Below are 25,658 nucleotides of genomic sequence, written 5' to 3' on the forward strand. Positions count from 1 at the left end.
AACATGGCTGACCGCTAGCACGCTTTTGCATCCAGCAAGGTGTTTGACAGGCCCTGTCATGTTATGTAATGTTACCTAATGGAAATTACGGGTCATGGAACTGTACTGAGTTTATTGCGGACATGGGTTAAAGAGAGAAGGTAAGATGTGATGACAGAATTGGAAATTATGCTGAATTTAAATTGATGCAGGTCTACTTAGCTTCGGAATGTTGACATTATTGTCAATATGTTGTCAATGAATTGTCCAACTAAAAGGAAGTCTTATAACATTTTTATATTGCATGACATGAACGATCGGAAGAACGTCATTGACAGTTCGATATAAATTGTTTTACAGAGACACTTTGTCACGCACGTATGATGATGTCACGTTGATAATCCATTACGAAGAATAGAAACTTGATCTATATGGTTAATAAAACTCGACATTCTACCAATGACATTAGTATATTCAGATTTGCTTGGCCTTTGACTAATTATATTCACGGTATGGCAGTGTTAATTGGAATGGTAGGTTAATTTTCAAACAATTTACTTGCAACGTGCTTTCATTCACAAGGTCGAAAATACTTTTGTGGTTGAGATTAGACCTTTATTTCCTTTCAAGTAAGGGCATGATAGGGCAGGTAGATGGGACTGATAAGTCTTTTAAAATCTTTTCTATTCTAAGGTCCAGCAACTATATAGGTTAACAGCTGCAAGGTTATCTTGTTTTTTGTTATATTTTCATTTAAGCATTTTTATGCCATGAACTGTAAACAACATGTAAAATCAAGTACATTAGTAGAAATACAAACAAATGTGTCACCAGGCACTGATGATGAGCCATTAAAGACATGTTAATTAATGTATAGTGAGGTGAAATTGGGTTTTACGTCGTGCTTGAGAATATTTCGCTCATATGACGACGTGCATGCATGTGTGTATGTGTATGTGCGGCTGCTTGTACTAGCCCAGACTTAAGCTGGTTTTATAGTGCTAGCCCACTGAGGTACCATGCCGCAGTGAAGCATGAATACCCCACTCAGACACATTATACTGACTCCGAGCCGACCAGTCCTTGTACCCATTAATGCCGAGCGCCAGGCAGGGACAAACAAGTACCATATTTTAACGTCTTTTGGTATGACGCGGTCGGGGATTGAACCCGCGACCTTCCGCTCTCCGGGCGGACGCACTAACCACTACACCACGGAGGCGGTCAATTTTTGTATAGTGTGTACATTGTTTGTTTTTTACGTTGACCTCCATATGAGCAAAAGAACATATTAAAATCTTATAAAAAACAAGTAATATCTCTGAATGTAATCATCAATCTCATCAGTTAGTGTCCCCAGAACAAGTATCATGAGAAAATTAAATATCTTTCCATCTCCCAAAATAATAAACAGGATAAATATTTTTGGATTAGGAAATGAAAATTCCTCCTACCCTTCAGCTACTCCAGATGGGATTAACCAGAGACTGAATTGTTCTATGTATATTGGTGTTAATTAGAAATATCACTCTCCAGTATTTCAGTTTGTCAGAGAAATAAAACAATGGCAATGAGGGCTGTTTTGTATCAGGGAGGGAAGTGTTTCATCACTTCAGGGCAACAATGAAGATCTGAGCCCATGCATGCTAAAGTGCTGCTGTAATCAAGGTAGCAAATACAAATACATAAAATAGTGAAAGTACTTACTTAAGCTATTGATAGTCAGTATTTTCCTGTTATTTACAAAAACAATAACATCAACATAGACCATTGATGTCTAAACCTGTAATCTATGTATTACTACTATCTCATGGCAGTAAATGGATGGTTAGTTGGATGAAAGCTCCTTATTCCTAATTCGTTATTTTCCTGTGTATAATCTTTATTTTGTAGGAGTATAAAGACAGTCCCTCTACAATCTCAAAAAACAAAGTTAATGCCATGTTTGTACAGAATATCCTTGCATACCATCTGGTGTTTAGCTGAATACCGCAGGGTATTATGATCAGCCTGTGTTTAGTCGCCAGTGGGGATCTTTATCTGTATTCATCAGTCTTTTCAAAACCAGCCATTTGTGAATATCGTGTTTCTTCTATTGATAAGCCATACATCAACACCCATTGATTTGTGAGGTGGCATTGAGAGGGGCACTTCACAGTGTTGTAAGTTTTAGAGAAGCCCATGCCGGACATTAATCAGTTGGGATCTCCACAGTGTTGACACTTCTAGAGTCTATACAGGTTATCTTTGAGGTGGGTGGTATTTTATACTGACTATTGAAATGGTTATCATGTGGAACATAACTACTGGTGTTTATTTAACTATGGACTGATGTCTTTCAGCTCTATAGTTACCTTGTTTTTTCAGAGATCAGAGCTTCTGTCAAACTGTGTAGCCACATAAAATTATTTTTAAAATTTTATTCAAAATCCATACATATATTTATTTACTCTCGTCCAAGAAATATGTACATGGCCAAACTGGAATTTGTTAAGTATTACCATTTACTGTCATTAATTTATAATTTGTCAAACTCCTATATTTAAAACACTGTTAGTTGTAAAAAGTATGACCTTTCCATATGTATGCATATGGACAAAACTACATTCAGACACTTTCATGATGGATGTTTAAATACACATTTTACAATGATAAATAGCATGGTGTGATACGTTCTGAAACTAGACTTTGCCAAAGCATTAAGAGGTTTTTGTTTCAGTGTTAGTTGTGTAAATTTCCAGCATTCTGTTTAGTTTCAGTGGTAAGATCAAATCCAGACTTGTTTAGTGAAAACAGTGAATGTTGTCTGGCTCATGCTGTATCTGTTAATCATTTGGTCCTATTAGCAAATATTCTGAACCAGGACATCAGAAATTCCAAGGAAAATCTTGGTGCAAGTTTTGGCATTATGATATATACTCTTTTTCGTTATTTCTTTTCAGCAGATAATCTGGACATAACAGTATTTGTTATATAGAATATATAAAATACTAGGTAATAATCTATCTGGTTTGTATGCCCAAACCGATTTCGTTGTTGTAAAAATGGAAAACAGTGTCACCAGAAAATGACACCATGTGCTCGTGAAAAGGTAGACAAAACCTTGGTCTCTGAATATGAATAAATTTGATAGGAAATGATTCCATTTAAATTAAAAAAGAGCTCCAGTGAGTTGGGAGATTCCTGAAACTGAGGAAAATCTGGACTTCATTTGGGTGGAAGGGAAAATAATGTAGTTCATGGACTGTGAGACAGACAAAAGAAGATGGTGAAGCGGTTGGCATGTCATCCTCCAAGAGTAACTCCTGCTATTAGGGATGAAAATTTTCTGTGGATCCAGAGAAATCCACGCTAATTTAGATCTGGGTCTTCAAACCTGGGTCTTCGGCGTGACAAACAAAATGCTTTAACCACTAGGCTAACCCACCGCTCTGGGTGTGTGTTAGGATATTATGATTCACTTGCATATTCCGTGAATTGAACCATATTTATTGATTCAATTTGTTATTGGCTATCACAAGAATAAAATATTCATGATTTAATTTTTTTACACCAATTTATCTGTTATTTTACAAAACAAGATATGCAAAATGTCATGTATCAAAGTCAAAGTGGTTCCGATGACACCTGTTTAACGTTTAGGGTAGGTAGGTAGGAATTTTTAAATTTTTATTGCATATTTTCTTAGAAGAAAAGTACAAACTAATAACACATTTATCAAAGTGTAATTGTTTATTTAATCAAGCTTGCAGCTATCATATGGACTTTCTCTATCAGAATGACCGATGTCTGTTGGTGCCGGGAAAAATTGGTATCTGAAAGCTTATTTTATTCATACCACCTAAAAAAATAGAGTCGGCACCAGAAGTCAAGGGTCGGTTGGGTAATCGGAACCACAACATTTTTTTTAGGCCTTGTCAACACTCCATTATTCCCCCATAATGTGGTCATTAGTCACATTTATGGCAAACTAACACTGTCGACATGGTCAAAACTTGGTTAATAATTCATTTTTTTAATCATACGATTATACCTAACTAAAATTAGTTTGTTATTTAACTGTAGTTTGGAGTATTTGGGTTTGGGTGGATTGGGGAGTAAACTAATGTGAAAATTACCAGATACATAGGCCGTGATAAAACTTATCCTTCTTTTCAAACTGGTCATTTGGGCCAGTAGACATGAAAACTTACTGGCCCAAGCTGTTTTCTACTTGCCCAGTAAAAACAAACGATGCAGTGGAAAACTCAGCTGTATATTAACCAACTGTAGTACTCGAAATACAAATGCCTATGGTGAGGCAAAATCATTAAAATGCACATTATATATCATAGATGACTAGAAGTTGTAGGTAATAGAAATGACAAAATCTTTGTGGATGATCACCTTTATTGTACAATATCAACATTTTGATGTTAATACATACCATTTTCAAGCACAGCCCTAAGATCATCCACAATGTCAATTGTTTGGCAGGTGACTACGTTTTCAATAAACCACCACATATTTCTGCCATTACCCGTCAAGCAGAGGCGCTTACTTCCTAAAGTATGAACTTCCAGATTAATGTGTTTACAAATGAAACAAAAGTAGGTAACGAACGCGTGTGTGGCAGGCCATATTAAAGAGAAAATTATCAGTGTTACTGACATATCTTTATAATCAGTGATGATAATGACACATGCCCTTGTTGCCCACCGAATGACCAGTGGCATGGTTTTAATTCGACCAGACAAAATTCTACTCGCCTCAGGCCTCTAAGCGAATGTTAATTTCTATCACTGCATAGGGTAATGTGTAGTGTTGGGAATCGGAAACCAAATCCACTATCGATTATTGGAGGATTGTGGTGAACGATTATCGATTTTAATCGAAATATATACATTTTCAATGTAATCACCAATTTTAAGGGTTTTTCCCCAGTTTTTTTCTAATTAATGTTTTTTTTATAACTAATGCTGTCATGCAATGAAATGCACACATGCAAGAAAGACACTGGAATTGTAATTAAACAATAAAAGTGGTTAAATTTTACAGTGGACATAGCTTTAGGCTGTTGAGCGCATGTTTGTTCATGAATATTCGTCAAATTTGATGGTTAGTTTACTCATTCAAGGGTGTTATATAAAAACAACAAAATTTCGATTAATCAAAAATATGTTTTTTACAATTGATAATCATTTTTACTCTTTCTTTCGATCGATTTTCGATTATTTTCAGTCATCCGAACATCACTAGTAATGTGTGTTGTTTCCATTTGAAAGACATTTTGAGATCGTGGCCTCTGCCTGGCAAATAACCTTATCAGTCACTCTGTGTGTTACACCGACCTGGGTAATACAATGTACACATGTATCTGTGCAATGTAAGCCTTTAAATCCACAGTGTCGTATATAAGCATGATCTCCAAGATGAAATGAGCAAGTTTGTTTGGGAATATGTTTCATATGCGATGGTTGCTATGAATATATGCAGAGAGACATGCACAATTTGTTTGCGTGTGTTTGGACAGACAGCGTTGTGTGTGTTTTGTGTAAGCTCTCCCACACGAGGATCTTGTCACATGATCAGACTGACAAGTTCATGGGAGGTTTGATGAATGATAATTTTCCAATTTTATTAAAACAATGCAGGGACAGGAATGTAATACGACATTATCAGTGTTATTCAAAATATTCTCATGCTTACTTGGGCTGTAATCATTCATTTCTTATTTGATGTAACGCATCCTTCATGTGTTAGAATTGAAATATTCATGAATTGAGGTTAGTACACATGGGGAAGGAAGGCATTAATTTTTTCATTGAAAATAGATGCAGAGTAAAAATTGAAGCTGTAGTCTTCAAGTGAATTTGAAAAAATAATTTAAAAGAATAAATGGTATGTGTTGAGAATAAGTTAAACATGAATGGTAATTTTCCAATGCGAGTTTCCTGAACAATCTGTATTAAAACAATGGATCAGGGACAGGAATACAGATGATATGTTCGTCTAACATAATACTCTCATGCTTATTTAGGCTGTAATCATTCATTTCTTATTTGATGTAACGCATCCTTCATGCATTCAATTTGTTAATTATGATGACTAGAATTAAAATATTCATGAATTTATTTAAAATGGAGTATTTGTACATAAATTTAGTGTCATCTATCAAAATGAAATAATAAAAATAGAATTAGATGATAGACGAGACTCACTATATTAAGGAGGACAATATTTTGGTCACTAATCATTGTTGAGATAAATTTATAGAGCAGGCTAAAAAGATCGATAAACATAATATCATTGATGGAAAGAATTACCAATGATTATCAAATGGAAAATTATGTAATTGATAATATTGTATTTAACTATTTGAAATAAAGCTTGTATTTAATTATGTGTTTCTCAAAGACTGATTCTAAAATCTGTTCATCACTGGTTTTGCTGGTAATCCATGAATAAAACTATATTACAGCTCACCATTGATGTGAAATAACTTATTTTTCCGGGTTTTTTTTCTGAATTTGGTTTGAAAAATGTTTTTAAAAAAATATTGTGTCAAAATATTGTGCTGCTGTTCCTATCAGAGGAAATAGTTGCCGTCTTGTCATTGTGAAACAAAAATTATCCCTGACCAAAATTCTGTGCTCTTTTGCACAAAGACACCAAACCCAAAAAGTATGACACAGTATGTTCCTTAATTGACTTCACTAGCATTATACGTACACATAATTTCAAACATGTAATATATGTATTTTTCACCTTTACAGATGATTCCATAGGATAAAGTACACCAGCCATTTATGAAAAATGATGTGAAAAAACAGTGAAACAGCAAACCAACCAGATTACCAATATGTCTGTTTCCGTGGAGCCCCCCCAGGACAAGGATCCACCAGGGTCAGTGACTGAATGTGTAACCAGCGACCGTGACCAGTACGATCCTACTACACTGGCCAGCATGTTGAAACTGACCTCCAGACTGGATGCCAGCAACAATTCAATCAATGAAGCTGACGAGGTCGATGACCAATCGATTCTGGATTTTGTTGATGACCTGTCAATGGGGAAGTATGACGCTGATGAAGACAGCGATTATGATATTGACACAGGAATGGACCGACATGCGGATGTTGATGAGGTGTTTGAAGAAATAAAGGAGACTATTTCGAGGAATTTAGAAAGAAAAAACTCTGCTGTGTCTAACCTGAGTTTGTCATCTTCAAGTAGCGAGGGTCAAGTTGTGAAAATATCCGACAACTTTACCTCCATTCCGTATGGAATACAGCCGAGAGCTACGTATGAACATGGGAAGAAAAGCTCTGATATTATGGGAGGTGAGTATTACTACATCCAGGGATGGAGTGAGTAAGTGAGTTTGGTTTTACACCTCTTGTAGCAATATTCCAGCAATATCACGACGGGGGACACCAGATATTGGCTTCACACATTGTACCCATGTGGAGAATCGAACCCGAGACTTCAGCGTGACGGGCAAATGCTTTAACCACTAGGCTACCCCACCGCAACTCCAGGAATGGAAATTAATCAAGAATGTCAAAAACTCATTTAGTAACATCATTAAGCAATATCCCCAAAATGTTCCAAATTCTGCTAGCCCTTCAGGTACCGTTAATATCAACGGAACTGGTCCAGGCTAGCAGACAGTAGACTAACATGTATTCTCCAAAATGTGCATATTTTACACAAACTGTTCATAAAAAATAATTATAAAATATAATGAAAAGGAACCCAGAGACCTTCTTCATTTTCCGAAACTGTGGCAATCTAGACTTGCCACATATTCTAGACTTGCATGGACTTTCTTGGATATATTTGTGTAAGGGTCTGTATGACAGACTAAGCTGACAGGTGCTAGTTTCCTTCCTAGCAATCAGAATGGTATTCAGGTCAGATCATTAGTAAACATCGCCCAAAACAGCATTGCTGTCCACCATTTAATCTGATGTGTGCGGTTGAATGCATTGTTGCTGTTGTTACTCCACTTGTTTGTTTATATTGACCTCATATCTGCCCCTTACTCAATAAATTTGCTCTTTATAATAATTCCTGCTCTGTGGTTCATCAGCATAGACAACAAGAAAGCATTAGTCATCTATCATAAGTATGTAGTTCATCATCCTAAGGAATAAGTGTGACATGGGCATGTTGTTTATTTCATGCTTTGAACTTACAGGAAGGCTTTGGATGTTGCATTCTTTAAACAGCAGCACTAACAGAGATGCCAACTCATACGATTTTATCGTATTCGCTACAAAAAAACAACAACACAAAATATGCGTAGTCCTACCATAGCAGTAAAAATATACAAATTTTAAAAAAATACATTAAATTAAATTATCAATAGCATATGTACCATACACAATAAATTGCAACCACATTATATTCAGTATCAAGCAATATGTGGATACTTACTACTGATTTAGGTGAGTTTAGTTTTAGTTTTACGCCACACTCAGCAATATTCCAGCTATAAGGCAGAGCTGAGTACAATGTTATTAACAAGTTCTTAGAATATCTATATATTCTTTATTAAATATGAAAATTCTTTGGAAAGGTTAATACTAATTTTGGCCAAAATATACTAATTTTTGCATCAGTTTTTGGCCAAAATACTAATTGGGCTAAATTTGGGTTGGCATCTCTGCACTAAATGTAAACATAAGGCTAAAATATGTCAATAAGGTTGATTTTAGAGAATTTATGGAAGGATTTTTGTTTAATACCTGCACATGAGTAAAACTGTGATATGCGTTGACTTTCTCAGGAGAGAAACATCTGGTAAAGAATGTACTGACCTGTTTCTATATAGATTTTACCTTAACATTGTAAAATGGACCTTTTTCACTTATTTTGAATATTCTTGTGTGTCATTTCCAACCAATATTTTACCCGTGAAGGTCCAGGTTAGAATATTGATCTTCAGTAACCCATGCTTGTCATAAGAGGTGACTAACGGGATCAGGTGGTCAGGCTCGCTGACTTGGTTGACACATGTCATCGGTTACCCATTGTGCAGATCAATGCTCATGCTGTTGATCACTGGATTGTCTGGTCCAGACTTGATTATTTACAGACCGCCACCATATAGCTTGAATATTGCTGAGTGCCGTGTAAAACTAAACTCACTCACTCACTCCAATCAATATTTAAAAATTTGTATTTTAAAACTTGACATTTCCAGTTGTCTGAAATAGTTTTCCTCATACCTTACGCCATAATCATTCAAAGCTCATATAGTGATAAATAGTTTCAAGTCAAAGCAAATGGGATAACATGATAATTGAGATTTCTTAATGACTTGTCCGGTTCACTTACTACAAGAATGACTTTGAAATGATCATGTGACATAGTTGAAGTCTACATTTGTCTCCCCTGTCAGTGTCGTACAACGGGAGGATGAGGCAGTTCATCATTCTGGATGCTAAAGGGGTGATCACCTGGAAGAGGGATGCTGTGGACACCAGAGGTTTGTTTGTTGATTTGTACGTTTGTTACTTTGTTTGTTATGCCACATCAGTCGTGGCAACTGTAAGTAATTGTGATAAACCAGTGGTTGATGATAACAGCAATGACTGCCTGATCCAATTTTGTTGAAAACCAAAATTTGTCTGTCTGTTCTTCCATTTGCTTACTTACAAGAGACCCACGAAGATCTGGGTTAGGATTGATCTTCAGCAAGCTATGCTTGTCGTAAGAGGCGAGTAACGGGTTTGGGTGGTCAGGCTCGCTGACATGGTTGATGTATGTCATTGTATGCCAGTTGTGTAGATAGATGCTCATGATGTCAATCACTGGATTGTCTGGTCCAGACTTGATTATTTACAGACAACTGTCACACAGCTGGCATATTGCTGAGTGCTGCTTTAAAAAAATTTGAAAAATAAAATCACAGGAGATGAAGGTGTGTGGTGGAACTGGCAGTTCCCTTTACTGCTTCAAGTTTATTCCAGTTAAAACAAACAGAGTGTGTTAACCTGTCAACAGGTTTATACTAATCAGAATAATCTGGTTTATATATAGTCACTTTTAATATTCCAGCAATATCACAGCGTAGGACACAAGAAATGGACTTAATCAGTCTTGTACTCATTTGGGGATCAAACCTGGGTCTCGCTTTGACAAGGCTCAAAAGCTTGACAGTCACCCCTTCTCATAAGAGGAAGTTGTGTAATCTGTTGTAAGTGACTTGTGTACTTAAACATACAATTAACAGCATTATTTCTTTAATCGTCGATTAATGCTCGCTGTCAGCCCCATGCTTACCATTATCTCTATGCTGAGTAAGTATTGTTTAATGCCACTTTTAGCATATTCCAGCAATATCACAGCATAGGACACAAGAAATGGACTTCACACATTGTACTCATTTGGGGAATCAAACGTACAATTAACAGCAGGATAATGAATTAATGCTGAAATACATACATCACAAAACAGTTACATAGTTAACAGATGAGGCCCAATGGGAATCATGGGGCAGTGTTCACTCCTAGACGTGTTTTACGATTGTCACACAAGATCCTACTGACATGAGTATCATGTGATTATAATAATGCCTATAGTCTGTTTGCAGTGAAAATGTACCGATGAATTTCACTTTAAACAAAAAGGTAAATCAAATAAAGTGAAGTTAAGATTGCGAATCCTCATAATTTTACCTTGCCAATTGAACATTTAAATCTCAGAATTATATTCAGCTTAGGATAAAAGTTGATTAACAAACGATCATAGTTTCAAATCGCTACTATTGGTTTGTATTACAAGGGGCTATGCACATTAAATGAAACACCAAGAACATGTAGTTTTGGTTGAAGTTAACGCTCATCACGTACCGCACGTGCATTTGTTTCACTGTTCCAACTACTGCGCTTACCCCCATGTAATATGTTTCTTTATTTTACCACTTCAAGGTATTAAGATAATTCACACCTAAACCACATCAGGTAGATAAATATTTAATGGGGTGTACATTGCATAGCTTGATAAGAGGTGTCAGTAGAGCACTTGCATTATCCTGTGGTGGAGACTGTAATCTACACTTGTCAATATCATTGATTACATATGGCACTGCAATTGACGCATGCACATTTCATTCCTATTAACCTGATCATTAGAGTGCTAGGTCATGGTGATACAGGGAGCTGACACAGTCCAGGATCTACTTGCACAAAGTGATCTGAGCGCTACGGTGACCGTAAGCCCTTGGTGAAGTGTGGGAGTTGTGATCGTTGTAGTGCAAAGATCACTTTGTACAAGTGTGTACAAGAGTACATCCATAGCTTCATGTGTCAGATATTCAGTATGTTTGGAAGTACAGGGTTTTCTGTATTTAAGTCAATAAACAACATCTTGAAACATAAATACAAAATGTCATTTAGAAAGTGTTCAGATGTAACATATTTCATATTTTAGATTACACTTTCTCAGTAAAGTAGATTCTTGTACTTTTCTCGGGTTGAGTCCCATCTGGGATTCAAACCACACCCTCAGAGTCAGGCACCTAATCGCCAACACACAAAGTCAGCTGTCTAACCCACTCAGCCATTGCTGCTGCCACAAAAATGGAAGTTGGACAACTGAAAATCTAGATGACTGACTTTGTGTACCCCTCTGATAAGTGTAAATTAGCTACATGAAAGCTATGTATACACAATGCCATTTGGAAAGTGGCCAGATGTAACATATGTTATATCTGGGAATACATTCATGAGAGGGGTACACAAAGTTTGATTGTATAAATATGTAATTTAATTATTAGGAAAAGAAAAATAAAGACATGTGAGAGACAATGACATAAGACAATGTTATATTTCAGTGACTCAAGCCTTGACCTATCCGACGTACGAGTACCGACTCATAACACACCTGGTGTATGCAAGGAAACACAACTGCTACTTTGCACTGGCAAAAGATTTTAGTTTAAAGGTAAGACAGATTGTCCAATACTAATGACACATGGCACAATCTGTGTCATAATTCTTGATGCAAGACCAATGTATTTTCTTGTGTTATCAATGAACTCAAACCTTGGAAATTTGTGGTCAGGTTTACGGCACTAGTCAAGATGACAACAAGATTTCCTGGTCCCTAGACCTGGTTGATGGAGACAAAAATATCAACTGTGCCTATATATTCTTTGACAGTGCTATTCAATTCTAATTGTAAGCAAAAATGAAGCCTTGAGAAATGGTTCAGGGCCCAGCTCCTCAAAGCGATCGAGAAGTCTGGTTAAAGTATGGGAGTTAAATCACCTTATAGGAACGGGGCCTAGAACTATAGCCTTCAAATGCTGCTAGCCAGTGAAGACAACCTTCTTTGAATTAACTAGTCCTCAGGACAATTTTGTAGTCTCAAGCTAGTGGACAAGCTTTAATTTTAATGGTTTACCCAAAATGTCAGAAAGTGAAAAATTAAACTTGTGTGTATTTATTTTGATTCCTACAAGGGCTTTTGTGTTGGAAGAAACCCCCAGACTTTTTTGTCTGGTCTCCAGAATATTGTATTTACTGTTCTGCATCGTCCAGGTGATGAACCGAGACTTTGTGGAGACGTGTTCTGTGAGTGCAGACCTGAGTTCTGTGTTGTTTATGTTGTTCAACCCTGTCCGAGATGAGCTGATCACCGGAGGAGTTGGAGGAACAAAAGTAAGTAGAACATTTATCAGCTGATCAGAATGATCAATCCAGACTGTGTTTGCTGAATTTACACATTAATTTCACAATTTTTTGTTGATGTTATTTTGTAGCTATGACAAGTACTAGTAATACATTTGGAGGATAACCCACTAGCTACGAGCTATTTGTGACAATGCCTTGACATGACATCCCATTGCTGCGACCCCAAATCTGTAATGCTGAGTTAAAATTTAATGCTAAAAAAATAATTTACCTGTATCCTACCCTTTTGGTGTTGTGTATTTTAAAATAAATTTCAGTGACATCATTTTGTCAGACTGAACTCCATGTAGTTGGTAGTGTTTTAATGGATTGTCTTCTTCTGTGTTTATTAACCCTGGGTACCTGGATTAGACTTGGTCCTCAGCACTGGCTAGTGTTGGGAATTGGTTAAAATCTCATAATTGATGATTGGTCATTACAACCAATCAATCATTGAAAATAATTGGTTAGCGTCATTTATCAAATTATCTTGTTATGTTTGTTAATGCACACAAAAAATAGAGAAAAAACATGTAGTTCTTTGGGTTTTTTTTGCAAATTGCACATCTGTGAAGTATGTTAGGAACATAAATTTCCTGGAGTCTTTAAGATAAATTCAATCATGACCAGGAATGAGCTTGTAGTGCTTATGAAATTTAAATTTATTGACACAGACAAAACCAACCTTGTGAAAAATATTGTTAAATGCAAAGACGCGTTCCAAAATTGTTTGTGTTTGATTATGAGAAAACATGATCAATTGCTTGGTTGTTTAGTCACTGCGATCATTTCAATTAACCAGACCACCACTAGTGGTAACAGGCTACTAAACTGAATAGGATAGTCAAACAACAGAGAGACTGTCTGGGATATACAGCTTCTGTGTGGAGCATTCACTCTTACTGTTGTGTAATGAGGTGCACAAGATGAATCAGAAGTAAAACCTGATGGTTGTTGGGATGATACACCAATACATAAATGGAATACAAAGTTTTTATTCTCGATTCGGCACACACTTATGTAAGAAGCAAATAATGGGATTGAAAGGTCAGGCTCCCTTATTCCGCAGTGATGAGAGCATATTGTCCCAGCTCTTAAATGACAGTTGTACACAAAATGTCTGAGATTTGACATGCTCTAAAGAATATTTGTTGATCCATCATTCTGGACAATGTAGTTCATGGAAATGCATGTCTGAATTTATTTTCCACGTCATTATCATTCTGAATCTACTTTCACAGCACATTTAAAACAGAATTTACTCATCCTAGTCTTCTCAAACAAATGGTAAAATATATAAAGCCACTGTTTTGATACATTCAAAATGCATCCCATGTTTTGTGTAGAAGATAATGTGGTCTGTATGTCTGCAGGAAACTGAGTTACATATTCAAGTGTTCATTTAGTAAAATTAAATTTTATGTTCACTGAGATGTCTGTTTTGCTGACTGCTGGCCAAAACAACAAATATATCTGGTTTCATTGGGGCATTGTGGAAACCAACAAGAGAATCACCCTCATCCTCAAATCTCAAGGCTTCTGAGTAGCTTTCTCTGACACATTTTACAGAATTCTATGAACAAAATATTTATTTGGATATGGCTATGTATGATATTGCTTTGTTCCTCGACAGGTGTGGCATTTCCATCAAGTGGCAGCCAAGGCATTTATGGAGCTCAAACCGCTGGCAAATTTTAGGCTGACCCTCAGGTACAGATATCAGCCTCATCAATATTAATGACTTACAGATTCAGTTGTCGTCTCATTTACATAAGTTTATGCTGAGTTACTTCAACAAATTACATGACAGGAATAAAGGTAATACGGTTGTTTTTAGTTTCAGAAATAATATGAACAATATTTTGTGAAATGTTGGAAGATTGTGATTTTCATTAAGGCCAGACCAATTTTATTTCTTGTTTTACGGGTTTTTGTCCTCAGAAAACCTAGAGCCAGGAGGGGAAATAAAAATAAAAAGCACCAGTCAAAGTAATATTCCTTTTGCATACTAAAAGTAGTTTGTTTTTGGCAAGTTATGAATTGTATATGGGGCAAAAAAACAATAAGTTTACATTTTTTTTCAATAAAAACATGAGGATTTTATTTTTGGAGCAGGGAAAATTAATATATGTTTTTTTTCTTATTCTTGAAAAAATACGACCGGCGGATCCATAAAACAAGAAATAAAATTGGTCTGGCCTAAAGATGGGGGAAAGTTCAACAAATTTCAATGCTGTCATATTCTTAGAATAGATCAACCAGTGGGGATTCTGTATGAGAACCTAGATCCACAGCAAGCTATGCTTGTTGTTAGGCTCAACTAAATGGAGAGGGTGTTCAATCTGATGTCTTGGTTGATTGCATGTCATTGTGTCCCAGCTGTGTGTATCGATGCTCATAACGTCAGTCACTGAAATCCGGTCCAGACTTGATTATTTAAAGACTATTATATGGCTGGGATATTCCTGGGCGTGGCATTAAACAACAAACAACAGAGTCCAGAGTCTTTTACCGATTCCGGGAAAGAATATCAGAATTTGTGATATTAATTTCAAACCGACATTTTATATGATTTAATTCTCAAAGAAATTCTTGGAAGAAAACTATCTGTGTATTTCAATGCTGTTGACAAATATACTTCCAAGTTTTGACAAAATTACAAAATGACTGGAAATTATTACCTAATAATAGTACCAGTCCACTACAGAATATCACATATGAACATTAAGTTACATTGTGAAACAAAGTCAGAGATTTATAATGTGCAGATGTAATGTGAACAAAATCTCATGACTCTTTTGACTCATAAACAAAAACTAAAAACGACCCTCCAGTATATATGCAAGTGCATATTTGGCAGATATTAGTTTATGATGTACTTTGAATGAAACTTTGGTTTAAGTTGGATATAGTCCTCGAAGTCATGAATATTCTGTGGGGCTATTTCGAGGCATGACAGCCTGGCAGCTTTGAACAAGCCCCCACATGCAATCTAATCATGACTTTTGAGATCATGTCCTTCATTGAGATGTTTTCTTCTAAAACGTTGGCGTGTTGCAGGTACGAGCTGCCTAATGTTGGAGGGAGCTGGGTGAAGCGTGTGGACATTGACTACAACCTGGACCACCTGTACTGCTGCTCCGACACAGATCTACACGCGTATGACATGCAGGGGAAGCCACTCTTCAAGTTCTCCAAGTAAGTATACACTGTCGAAGGCGTAGTGGTAGCCTAGTGGTGAATGTGTTTGCTCATCCTCCTGTCGACTAAGGTTTGATTCCCCCATGGGTACCATTGTGAAGACCATTCTTGGTGCTCCTCCTGGGGGAAGATTTGCTAAGAGATCCTAAGTTTTATGCACTCATCCCTTCACTTACTCTCTCAATCTAGAAATGTTGGAAACAGCTTTGAAGCAATGTCCTGAGAATCCTTTAACCATCTTTGAAACTATACAGTGCTTTGTTATCTGTAGTGACGAGCAGTGTTGATGGTCACTACAGCGAGAACTTGATGCTGTTCAGACCAATGTACTGTAAACTAGAGCATATATACAGATGAATCTGTCTATTACGGACTGGCCCTGGACCGACTCATTTGTCCGGATTGTAAAGCAGTCCGGATTAGACAACTTTTGTCCGTTACCGTGTTCACTGTCACGGTGAGTTACCTCCCTTTGTTAAGGACAACCAACAACTTGATTCATTCTTTTTTGTGTTTTTATTTATACTCAATATATTATTCATATTTGAAAAAGTCTGTTAACATGAACTGCTTCTGCCTCTGTAAATTTCCACGTAATGCACTGTTTTCAGTCAGTAACCATTGTGAACAGAAGTAACAGAGATGTTTATTCAACAGACTGTTATTTTAGTCAGCTATGTCCGGATTACAAAGCGTTGTTCTCATAGCAGGTTGATTCTCAGGACTGTTATTTTACTCTGTTATCCATAATTGAGAGAGTCCGGATTATAAAGCATGCTTTAATGATAAATTAAGAACAATTTTGCCGTAACTCAGAGAGTAGTCCGGATTATGGAGAAAACCGGATTACACAGAGTCCGGATTTGACAGATTCCATTGTATACATGTAGTAATAGCAAAAGGACTAATAGTTTTAGTTCATTGTAACCATAGTTCATAATATGCATTTTGACTAAAACACACAGCAAGTGGACGAGGCCCCCCAGATAAAGTTTGTTTTGTCCATTATGTCATAAGCATGTTCTTAATGAATGTAGTTTACTGTCTTACATCAGTGTTGAAGCATTTCAAGAGAGAATCTCACCATGCTCACATTTGTGATCGAGCATAACATCTTTTGCAGTTATAACCATTGTGTGCACAAATTCATGTCATCTAAAGCTTAGACGAAAGGCATATGAGTAGAAATCATGGTAACAGTAATAATGGCAGTGATATTTTCTTACATTTACAAATATTGTTATGATGTTTTTCCTTGTATTCCAGAGCCCATGCCATGTCTATAACAGGCTGTCAGTATTCTGTAGCTTCTAAAGTCTTGGTAACTGCATCTGTGGATTCTGAGGGTAAGAATCAACATCATCATTAAGCAGCATGGTCAGTGACTGATGAAACTTGTGGTTTTTATGGTGATCCCTCCAGGAAAGAAACGGTCGGGCTCCACCAAGTAATATTTGAACAGGTCTACTTTCATTATTGCCATTTCAAGCACATAAACAATTTAGCCACTGGTTGCTGGAAAGGGCTGTGAAGTTGGTCTTTGGACTGTTTCATTTTTGGCAAAATTGGTCTCAGTACTGGTCTTATATTTTGTTGACCCATCTATTCTAATGTAATATGTAAACGTGACCCGCACCTCCACCCCTATGCCCTTCAAATACATGGAATGTTTTTCATGACACATTTTCATCCTGTAATGAATAACTAGTCAGTTCAGTAATTTTGTTGATCTGAAGAATAGAGCTGTGTCCTTATTCATGTCATATCATCCTCTGATATAATTAAGGTCCCCCCTCCACTTTGAGTTGCACCATCTAAGTATTGCCCTCTTCTGAAATACCGCAAATTATCACTTTCCATAGAAATTAAGGTGAAACAAATTCTAAATAATAAGGATGTCACGATACATAAGTTTCATGAACCGATACGTATCACGATACCCTATTTTCGCGTCATTATTTTTGTATAAATTTAGTTACATTTTGAACATATATATTTCATAGTTTATAATTGTCCATGAAAAGATCAACATTTTGTATTCTCAGAGATTTAAAAGTTCTAATTTCCCATCTTTGTGCATGAAAAATAATCATTTTATAACTCTCATAACATCAAAAAACTTGATACAATTGCAAAATGAAACGATACATAAACATATTTAAACTGATACTTTCAAAACTAAATATCGATACAGTTTTGAATGTATCGATAATTGTGTCATCTTAGAAAAAGTATCAATGTATCGATGTATCGATGTATCGTGGCATTCCTACTAAATAACCAACCTATTTTGATGGGATGAAATAGGAAACATTTTGTCCCTGCTATGCTTGTTGAATATGTCCTGACATCCCTCACACAGAGATGGTTTATGTCTAAATGTGAGTTTGTTCCTTCAAAATATGTTTCCACAACCTGCACATGTGTAGCAAGACTAAGAGCATGATTTAGTATATATGTTCTTGAACTGTTTAAGTTTACTGCAAAATCTTGAGGCACTTTTGCACAATACTGACATTTTTGTAATCTATTTTTGTTATCTTACTGAATGTTCTTTGCACAATAGTATTCAAGTCAAGTGTGTGTAATTTCCTGTCTTCAGCATTGGTTTACCAAAGAAAGTAAATTGGAAGATCTTAACCTTATAGCAGCTTAGCAGTTAAACAAAGTCGGAAACTTATAAAGTTCTACATTTCGATGTAATGCAATTCCTGGTTAATGTTAGGAAGGCTTCCTGCCATGTTTCTACCTGCTGGAACTGTATTTCAGTGAAGGTGTGGAGCTTGAGAGGTGGTCTGGTACACACTTTCCGTGGTCACTCTCGAGCGGTCACTCACCTCCTGATTCACCCCGACACTTCCACCATAGCCATCACGTCCTCCCTGGACGGCACAGTCAGAATGTGGTCACTCGACACAATGGACGCTCTCTATAGGTGGGCTGTCAACACTCGCTACACTGAAAATAAGGCGTTATGGCATATTAGTATTCATGTCAAAGTGTAACGTTTTGGTGCTTTGGGCATTTACAGTGAAACCTGTCTAAACCGGCACCTCACGGGACCGAAATAAAATGCCAGTTTAGACAGGGTGCCGGATTAGACAGTGACAATCATTTTCCAACATGGCTGCCATTTACGCTTGTCAATCTTACCGGCAATTATTTCTGATGGTCGAAGCTTTCGACCACACTTGCTCACCAATGATTGGTCCCTATTTACAGATGGGCCAATCAGTGAAGGGTTAAGAATCCATGAATGGTATTCTGTCTGCGTTGCAAATTTTAATTCCGTTTAGAATTATTCAAGAATCTTTTAATCACAAATATTCAGAAATGGAAAAACTTTAAGTTCGATTGGTTTGAATTGAAACAATACACAACATGATATTTTGACATAGCGTAGGTGTAAATATTAAGTGTTTTTTCATACACTGGCATTTATCTTTCTTGCGTATTTCAACGGTTTTGACAGTATGCCAGATTAGGCAGGTGCCGGTGTAGAGAGGATTAATTAGTGTATTGGATTATGGGTCCACGATTGGACCGATCATACCCATGCCGGTTTAGCCAGTGTTGAAATTGCTTGTTGGGACCGGAAAGTCGTGCTGGAATACGGAATAGACAGGTGCCGGATTAGACAATGTTTTAATGATCATAATATCGTTGTAAAATGGCGGGACCAAAATTTTATGCCGGTTTTGACAGTGTGCCGGATTAGGCAGGTGCTGGTGTTGGCAGGTTTCACTGTATGTTGTTCATTGATCTTGGGAACGATATGAATATAAATGTTTAAACTTTAACTTTAGAAATAATTATTTCTATTCTGACAAATACTTCTTTGTCATTGTCACTTATGTTGTTGTTACCTATGCATACCAGAGCACAATGTTTATGCATGCTCACCATTTCAAACCTAGGGGTGAAATGATATACCGTGGTATTAGTAGAACCGCAGTATTTTGCTTTCAGTTCGGTATGCTGTAATACAATCCAAAATTTGGTATTTCCAGTTTTCTACTATCATTTCTATCTAGTCATAAAATGACAGTTTTGTTCATTCAAAATAACAAAGATTATGGTTATTGTTTTTGATGTTATCAAACAATGTAAGATTTGGCTCTTATTTCTGCATTATGATCATATCTCATATACCGAACCGAAACAGACCGAACCGAAGGCCTTGTACCGCAATACATACCGTACCATGGTAAGAGCGTACCGTTTCACCCCTATTCAAAACACGTCACAAATGTTTCATGGACACCTGTCATCTTCAGCATGTTTCAGTTTCTTTGTTTAGACAATCACTCAGGGCAAGGAGTTAAAGGGATGTGTAATCTTATCTATCTTTGTATGTGTTGTTTCATGTACAACTATTATGTTGTTGTCCTAATTCCTGTCAAAATGACCTGGTGGAGTGTTGTTGTAGCTTGGTTGTGTCCTCTGATGGAGTTCTGTGGATGGGACTGACTGATGACAACCTCCTCTACATCAGCACAGCTCGCAACATCAGCATCTGGTCTCTCAACTACTTCTACCAGTTCTGGAGTCTGGCCAGAAACGAACTGTCCAATTTGAGTCTGGTGGGCTGCAAGGGGAAGACGACACGGATCGTGGCTCTGGGAGAGGATAGCAGGTGAGGTGTGGTCAGCGTGTCCTGGGAGTGAAATTGTTGAGGTGGGTGGGAAAGACTACACAGGTATTGACCCTTGGAGATAGATATTAGTGAGTGAGGGATTTTAGTTTACACCACTGTCAGCAATATTCCAGCTATATGGCGGCAGTCTGTATATAATCGAGCCTGGACCAGACAATCCAGTGAACGACAAAGCATGAGCATCGATCTATGCAATTGGGATATGATGACATGTGGGAAGTCTCCTGGGTTTGGACACTGTCGGAAGTGGTCCTTGGAGAGAATAGCAGGTAAGATTAGCCACTAAGTCCTGAGATTTTGTCTTGTGGGTTGGAAGTAACAACATGGACAGTGGCCCTTGGACAGAAAAGCAGCTAGGATGTAGTCACCATGTCTTAAACGTATGTCTGGTGGGTTTAGAGGGAAAGAAACATGGTCCATGGAGAGAATGGTAGTTGATATGCAGTCAGTAAGTCCTGAGAGTTAGTCTAGTGGTTTGGGAGGGAAAGACATTTTGAAGTGGTCCTGGACAAGGTTCTTGCTGTCACCTGCTGCTAGTATATCTTAGGGCTTTCACTAATGAGAATCTTGTCCAATGAGATGTCATTAAAGAACCACTAAACTTTGTTTTTTGTTACTCTTTTAACCATTACATATGAAAGATTTGTGGTTAGTCTTATGCGGAACACCGAATTTATTCTTTAAAAACTTGTGGTTAATTAATACCGTTTTGTTTTGGCGATGTAAAAGTGGCCAAAAATGTCGAGCAAATATCACTGGTGCTGCTTCCCTCTCATCTCCCAAGCAGAAGGTGCCACAGACAGAGTTCAGTGTAAGCTCTTCATGCTGATCAACCCTCAGGAGATATGGGTCTACACAACACGGTCAGTTTCTCTTGTTCTTTTCCTGGGGACAAGGGTGGCCCAGTCATCTAAGGCAACATAATTTCTACTGTGGAGAGTTGTGTCCCTTTAGCATACCAGGAATCTGTGATAGTGGATCAATATGTTTTGCCATGATCGTGTTTCTAGGCTTGTCACCACACTGTGGTTGTGGTTTTCACCCATAGTGAACTTCTCAGACCTGCATCACTTCAAGCTTCCTACCACATTAAAGTAACACACCTGTTAACATGACTTGTACTGCTTGTGGTGACAAAGATGTCTTTGTGCTTTTGCTCATATTATTTTTCAACTTGCACTCACATTTTGGTAATTACCACTGACAGGTTACCCACGCATGCCTTTGACGGGCATCAGAGCAAGATGAAAATGTTTAATGTTTGGTACCTAAATGGGGATTGGGTGATTAAAATGGCTGCTCAGTGCAGTTTGTGTTTAGGAAGAGGGCCTGCTGCAGAGACAACTCTCCTCATATGTATTAGAAATGGGTTGGTTCCGGCTTTCCGCTTTTGGTTTCATTGTTCCCAACTTTAGGTTTGTTTTATATGGATTTGTAAGGCATTATCAGAAGATCATCAAACTGGTCACTCTTTACATCTCCGTTCTCCTACAGAACTGACCCAGCTTTTGTCGCATCGCTGTGTGGAACATCCATGACATCCAGTATGTGTACATCGTGAACAAGTCCAGACAGGAACAGGAGACTAGCCAGGGTGTCAGGTAGGTCCAGCACATCATTAACAGGTCCAGGCAGGAACAGGAGACTGGCCAGGGTGTCAGGTAGGTCCAGCACATCGTGAACAGGCTGTCCAGACAGGAACAGGAGACTGGCCAGGGTGTCAGGTCCCCAGCACATCGTGCTTTTGGTCAGATTTAGGGTCGGGCGATGGTGTCCCCATGCACAGATTTCCACAGGACCCGCAGTTCGTGCTAAATGGGTTATGTTTGTGAGTGCTGGCGGCGTTGTGGAAGCCTGAAACGATATCTTACTTGTGTTCAGATCGCTTCCACGGAAGTTAAAGAATCAAAACTACTTACTAGTTGTAGTAAAATATGCATATGATTGATGACCATAAAGATTTTCTATGACACAACTTGTAACATAACGATTTCTTCCTCGGAAGTGAGGTTGTGGTCGAAATAACAATAATATTGTAAGTAGTATTATATTGACACCCACCTGCCGCTGCCACAAGAGAAATTGTTATGATATACGCCTATGTCATGCAAAATCCTATTGGCCATCAATAAAATACATATTTTACTACCAGTAGAAAAGTAGTTTTGATTTTATAACTCGTGAAAACAAACCTAAATACCATTTATCCTCAGACTGGCAGATGTTCCCGACAGAGGCGCTGCCATTTTAAAAATAAAAAATCTGTTAGAATTAATGAGATTATAGTTTGTTTTCATCAAGTTAGAAAATCAAGACTACTTTCTACTCGTTGTTAAATATGTATTGGAATCATAACCAAACGGATTTTGCATGACACAACTTATAACATAACGATTTCTTCCACGGAAGCCGTAGGTGGGGGTCAAGTCACAATACTGCGCCGATAAATTTCTTGCTACATTCCCATGGTTAATGTCCACTCACCAGTATGTAGATACTAGTCAATGTGCGTCTTTATATTTGGTCTTATAATCCTAATTAGTTTATTATCACACTTGTATGCATTTTGAAACTAAATAAAAAGCAGACGATCTGCTTGATACTTATAGTGAATTTATAACAGAACTGTAATATCTAGACATTTTATAGTTTGCCAATGTGAATCATAATTCGCGACACACCCTTAGTGCATGTTGTCTGTCTCATTACACTTCACGGCGAAAACAATGATTCTGTTGAATGCTACGACAAATGAATAAAAACAAAATGCAAATATTAAAATTAAAACAGATTAAAGTTATAGGAACAATATCAGGCCATTACCTTGTTCGAGGAATGTATCCATCAATATCCACAAACTGTTCCAAATGATGTGTCTTTTAACAGTTTAATATACCTAAAAAGTGATAAATCTTTTCAGGTATTGGTGTATAGTCTCATTGGTCACCCAAGATAGCACACCTGGCAACTAATTGCATAATGTCCGCCTTTCTTTAAAAACAGTAATTTAGTTAGCCAATAATGGGCAATCAATCAATGTATTGCCGGTTAATCCTTTGAAAGAAGGACGTTGTTTTACGCAGACACCGAATACGACAGAGTGTATTCAGTATAGATTAGTAAATCTACATACATAAACACTACCTTTTGACAATTCCGCTGTGTAAGATAAAAGTAATTAATCAATCAGCGTGTTATCGGTTAATCCTTTGATCGATGTTTATAATGTTGAATATTTACTCCAGACACAAGAAATGCCAAATGGGAACCTTTGTCGGGTAATCTAAGTGTGTTACCACTAATTATACCTGTTATAAATTCATTAACTGACCATCAAGTGAATGATGACAAATAACATGTGTAGGTTTATACCACCTAACACGGGTTACAACGAGGGAGTATTAATTGCTGTATTGCATGTGAAAACTTATGGGCCGACACTGTTTTGAGAATACAAACAGATTTTTACATGACATGATTAAATATCGAGGTAAAACAACACAGAAATGGGATCAATTTGGATCAGTCATTATACAAATAGGGCCTAACGACACCAATCGATTTTGACAGAATCGTCTATGAAAACAAGTTGTAACTAGGAAACTAGGCAAAGCAGGAGACAAAATTAAATGACAGTAGATTGTGAGGACATATAGCTTTCATTTTCCACAACAATTGTCACGATTTCAGGTTTATACAAGCCTGTAAACACGATAATTTACCCCCTAAAATGTAGATGAATTCTGCATCGGCTCTCAAAGCTATTCCTCATATGACGTCACAGAGGCGCGCCGCTCTGATTGGTTGAAATTTCGTTCGCGGGTGAGAATTGTGCACTGTTGTCAAAAAGGTCGATTTAAGTCAATTAAAGGTCGAAATGAGTAGTTTTAATGACGGGGGTTTCATTTATAACGATGCCAGTTAGTGATTTATGTATTTGTACCCCCTAGGGTTTATGTGACCTTTAAGTCCTTACAGCAGAGAAAGTGTAACAAACCACAGTAGAAGAACACACTAAGCTTCTCCATGTCTGGGTTTTAGATGGGTTAAATATTTTGGACATTGCCTGATATTGCCATCCAAGATGAACTTTTCAGATTTGGTAATATTATAAAAGAATGCCCTGCCCATAACTGACGTGTCTTTATGCCAGTTGTCTCCACAAAATCACTGGATATGGTGAATCTATCTGTTCCAGTTTGCGGCTGTTTGCCCGCAGCAATCAGAAGAACATGTCAACGGTGCTGCCCCCTCCCAGCATCTCCCCGCTGCAGAAGGTGCTCAGCGTGTGCTACAGTCGCGAGTTCAGCGTGGTCTTCATGCTGATCAACCCTCAGGAGATATGGGTCTACACAACACGGTCAGTTTCTCTAGTTCCTTTCCTGGGGTCAAGGGTGGCCCAGTCATCTAAGGCACCATAATTTACTGTGGAGAGTTGTGTCCCTTTAGCATACCAGGAATCTGTGATAGTGGATCAATATGTTTTGCCCCGATCGTGTTTCTAGGCTTGTCACCACACTGTGGTTGTGGTTTTCACCCATAGTGAACTTCTCAGACCTGCATCACTTCAAGCTTTCCTACCACATTAAAGTAACACACCTGTTAACATGACTTGTACTTGCTGGAATAATGCTTGTGGTGGCAAAGATGTCTTTTTGTGCTTTTGCTCATATTATTTTTCAACTTGCACACACACTTGGTAATTACCATTGTCAGTTACCCACGATGCCTTTTGACGGGCATTAGAGCAAGATGAAATGTTTAATGTTTGGTACCTAAATGGGGATTGGGTGATTAAAATGGCTGCTCAGTGCAGTTTGTGTTTAGGAAGAGGGCCTGCTGCAGAGACAACTCTCCTCATATGTATTAGAAATGGGTTGGTTCCGGCTTTCCGCTTTTGGTTTCATTGTTCCCAACTTTAGGTTTGTTTATATGGATTTGTAAGGTATTGGTCAGAAGATCATCAAACTGGCCTCTACTGTGTGGAACTTACTGACATCTGTCATGTACATCTCCAAGCTAAGACAGAACTGACCCAGCTTGTCGTCGTACGCTGTGTGGAACATCCATGACATCCAGTATGTGTACATCGTGAACAAACAGTCCAGAGGGTGTCAGGTAGGTCCAGGAACAGGAGACAGGAGACTAGGGTGTCA

At 37.6% G+C, this 25,658-nt stretch overlaps 1 protein-coding gene across 1 annotated transcript; it reads left to right on the forward strand.

Moving 5' to 3' along the window:
* LOC124279617 lies at positions 1 to 25,611 on the forward strand. Its single transcript, XM_046715460.1, has 12 exons — positions 1 to 140; positions 6,735 to 7,301; positions 9,368 to 9,454; positions 11,804 to 11,913; positions 12,513 to 12,632; positions 14,278 to 14,354; positions 15,705 to 15,842; positions 17,112 to 17,191; positions 18,615 to 18,780; positions 20,275 to 20,481; positions 24,701 to 24,862; positions 25,531 to 25,611. The coding sequence occupies exons 2-12, from the start codon at positions 6,821 to 6,823 to the stop codon at positions 25,595 to 25,597; spliced, it is 1,695 nt and encodes a 564-aa protein (XP_046571416.1). The 5' UTR covers positions 1 to 140; positions 6,735 to 6,820; the 3' UTR covers positions 25,598 to 25,611.
* Positions 25,612 to 25,658: the final 47 nt, after the last annotated feature.

The sequence above is a fragment of the Haliotis rubra genome, unplaced genomic scaffold, assembly GCF_003918875.1.
Source record: "Haliotis rubra isolate DU_JTF1 unplaced genomic scaffold, ASM391887v1 Scf253, whole genome shotgun sequence".
NCBI classification, from domain to species: Eukaryota; Metazoa; Mollusca; class Gastropoda; order Lepetellida; family Haliotidae; genus Haliotis; species Haliotis rubra.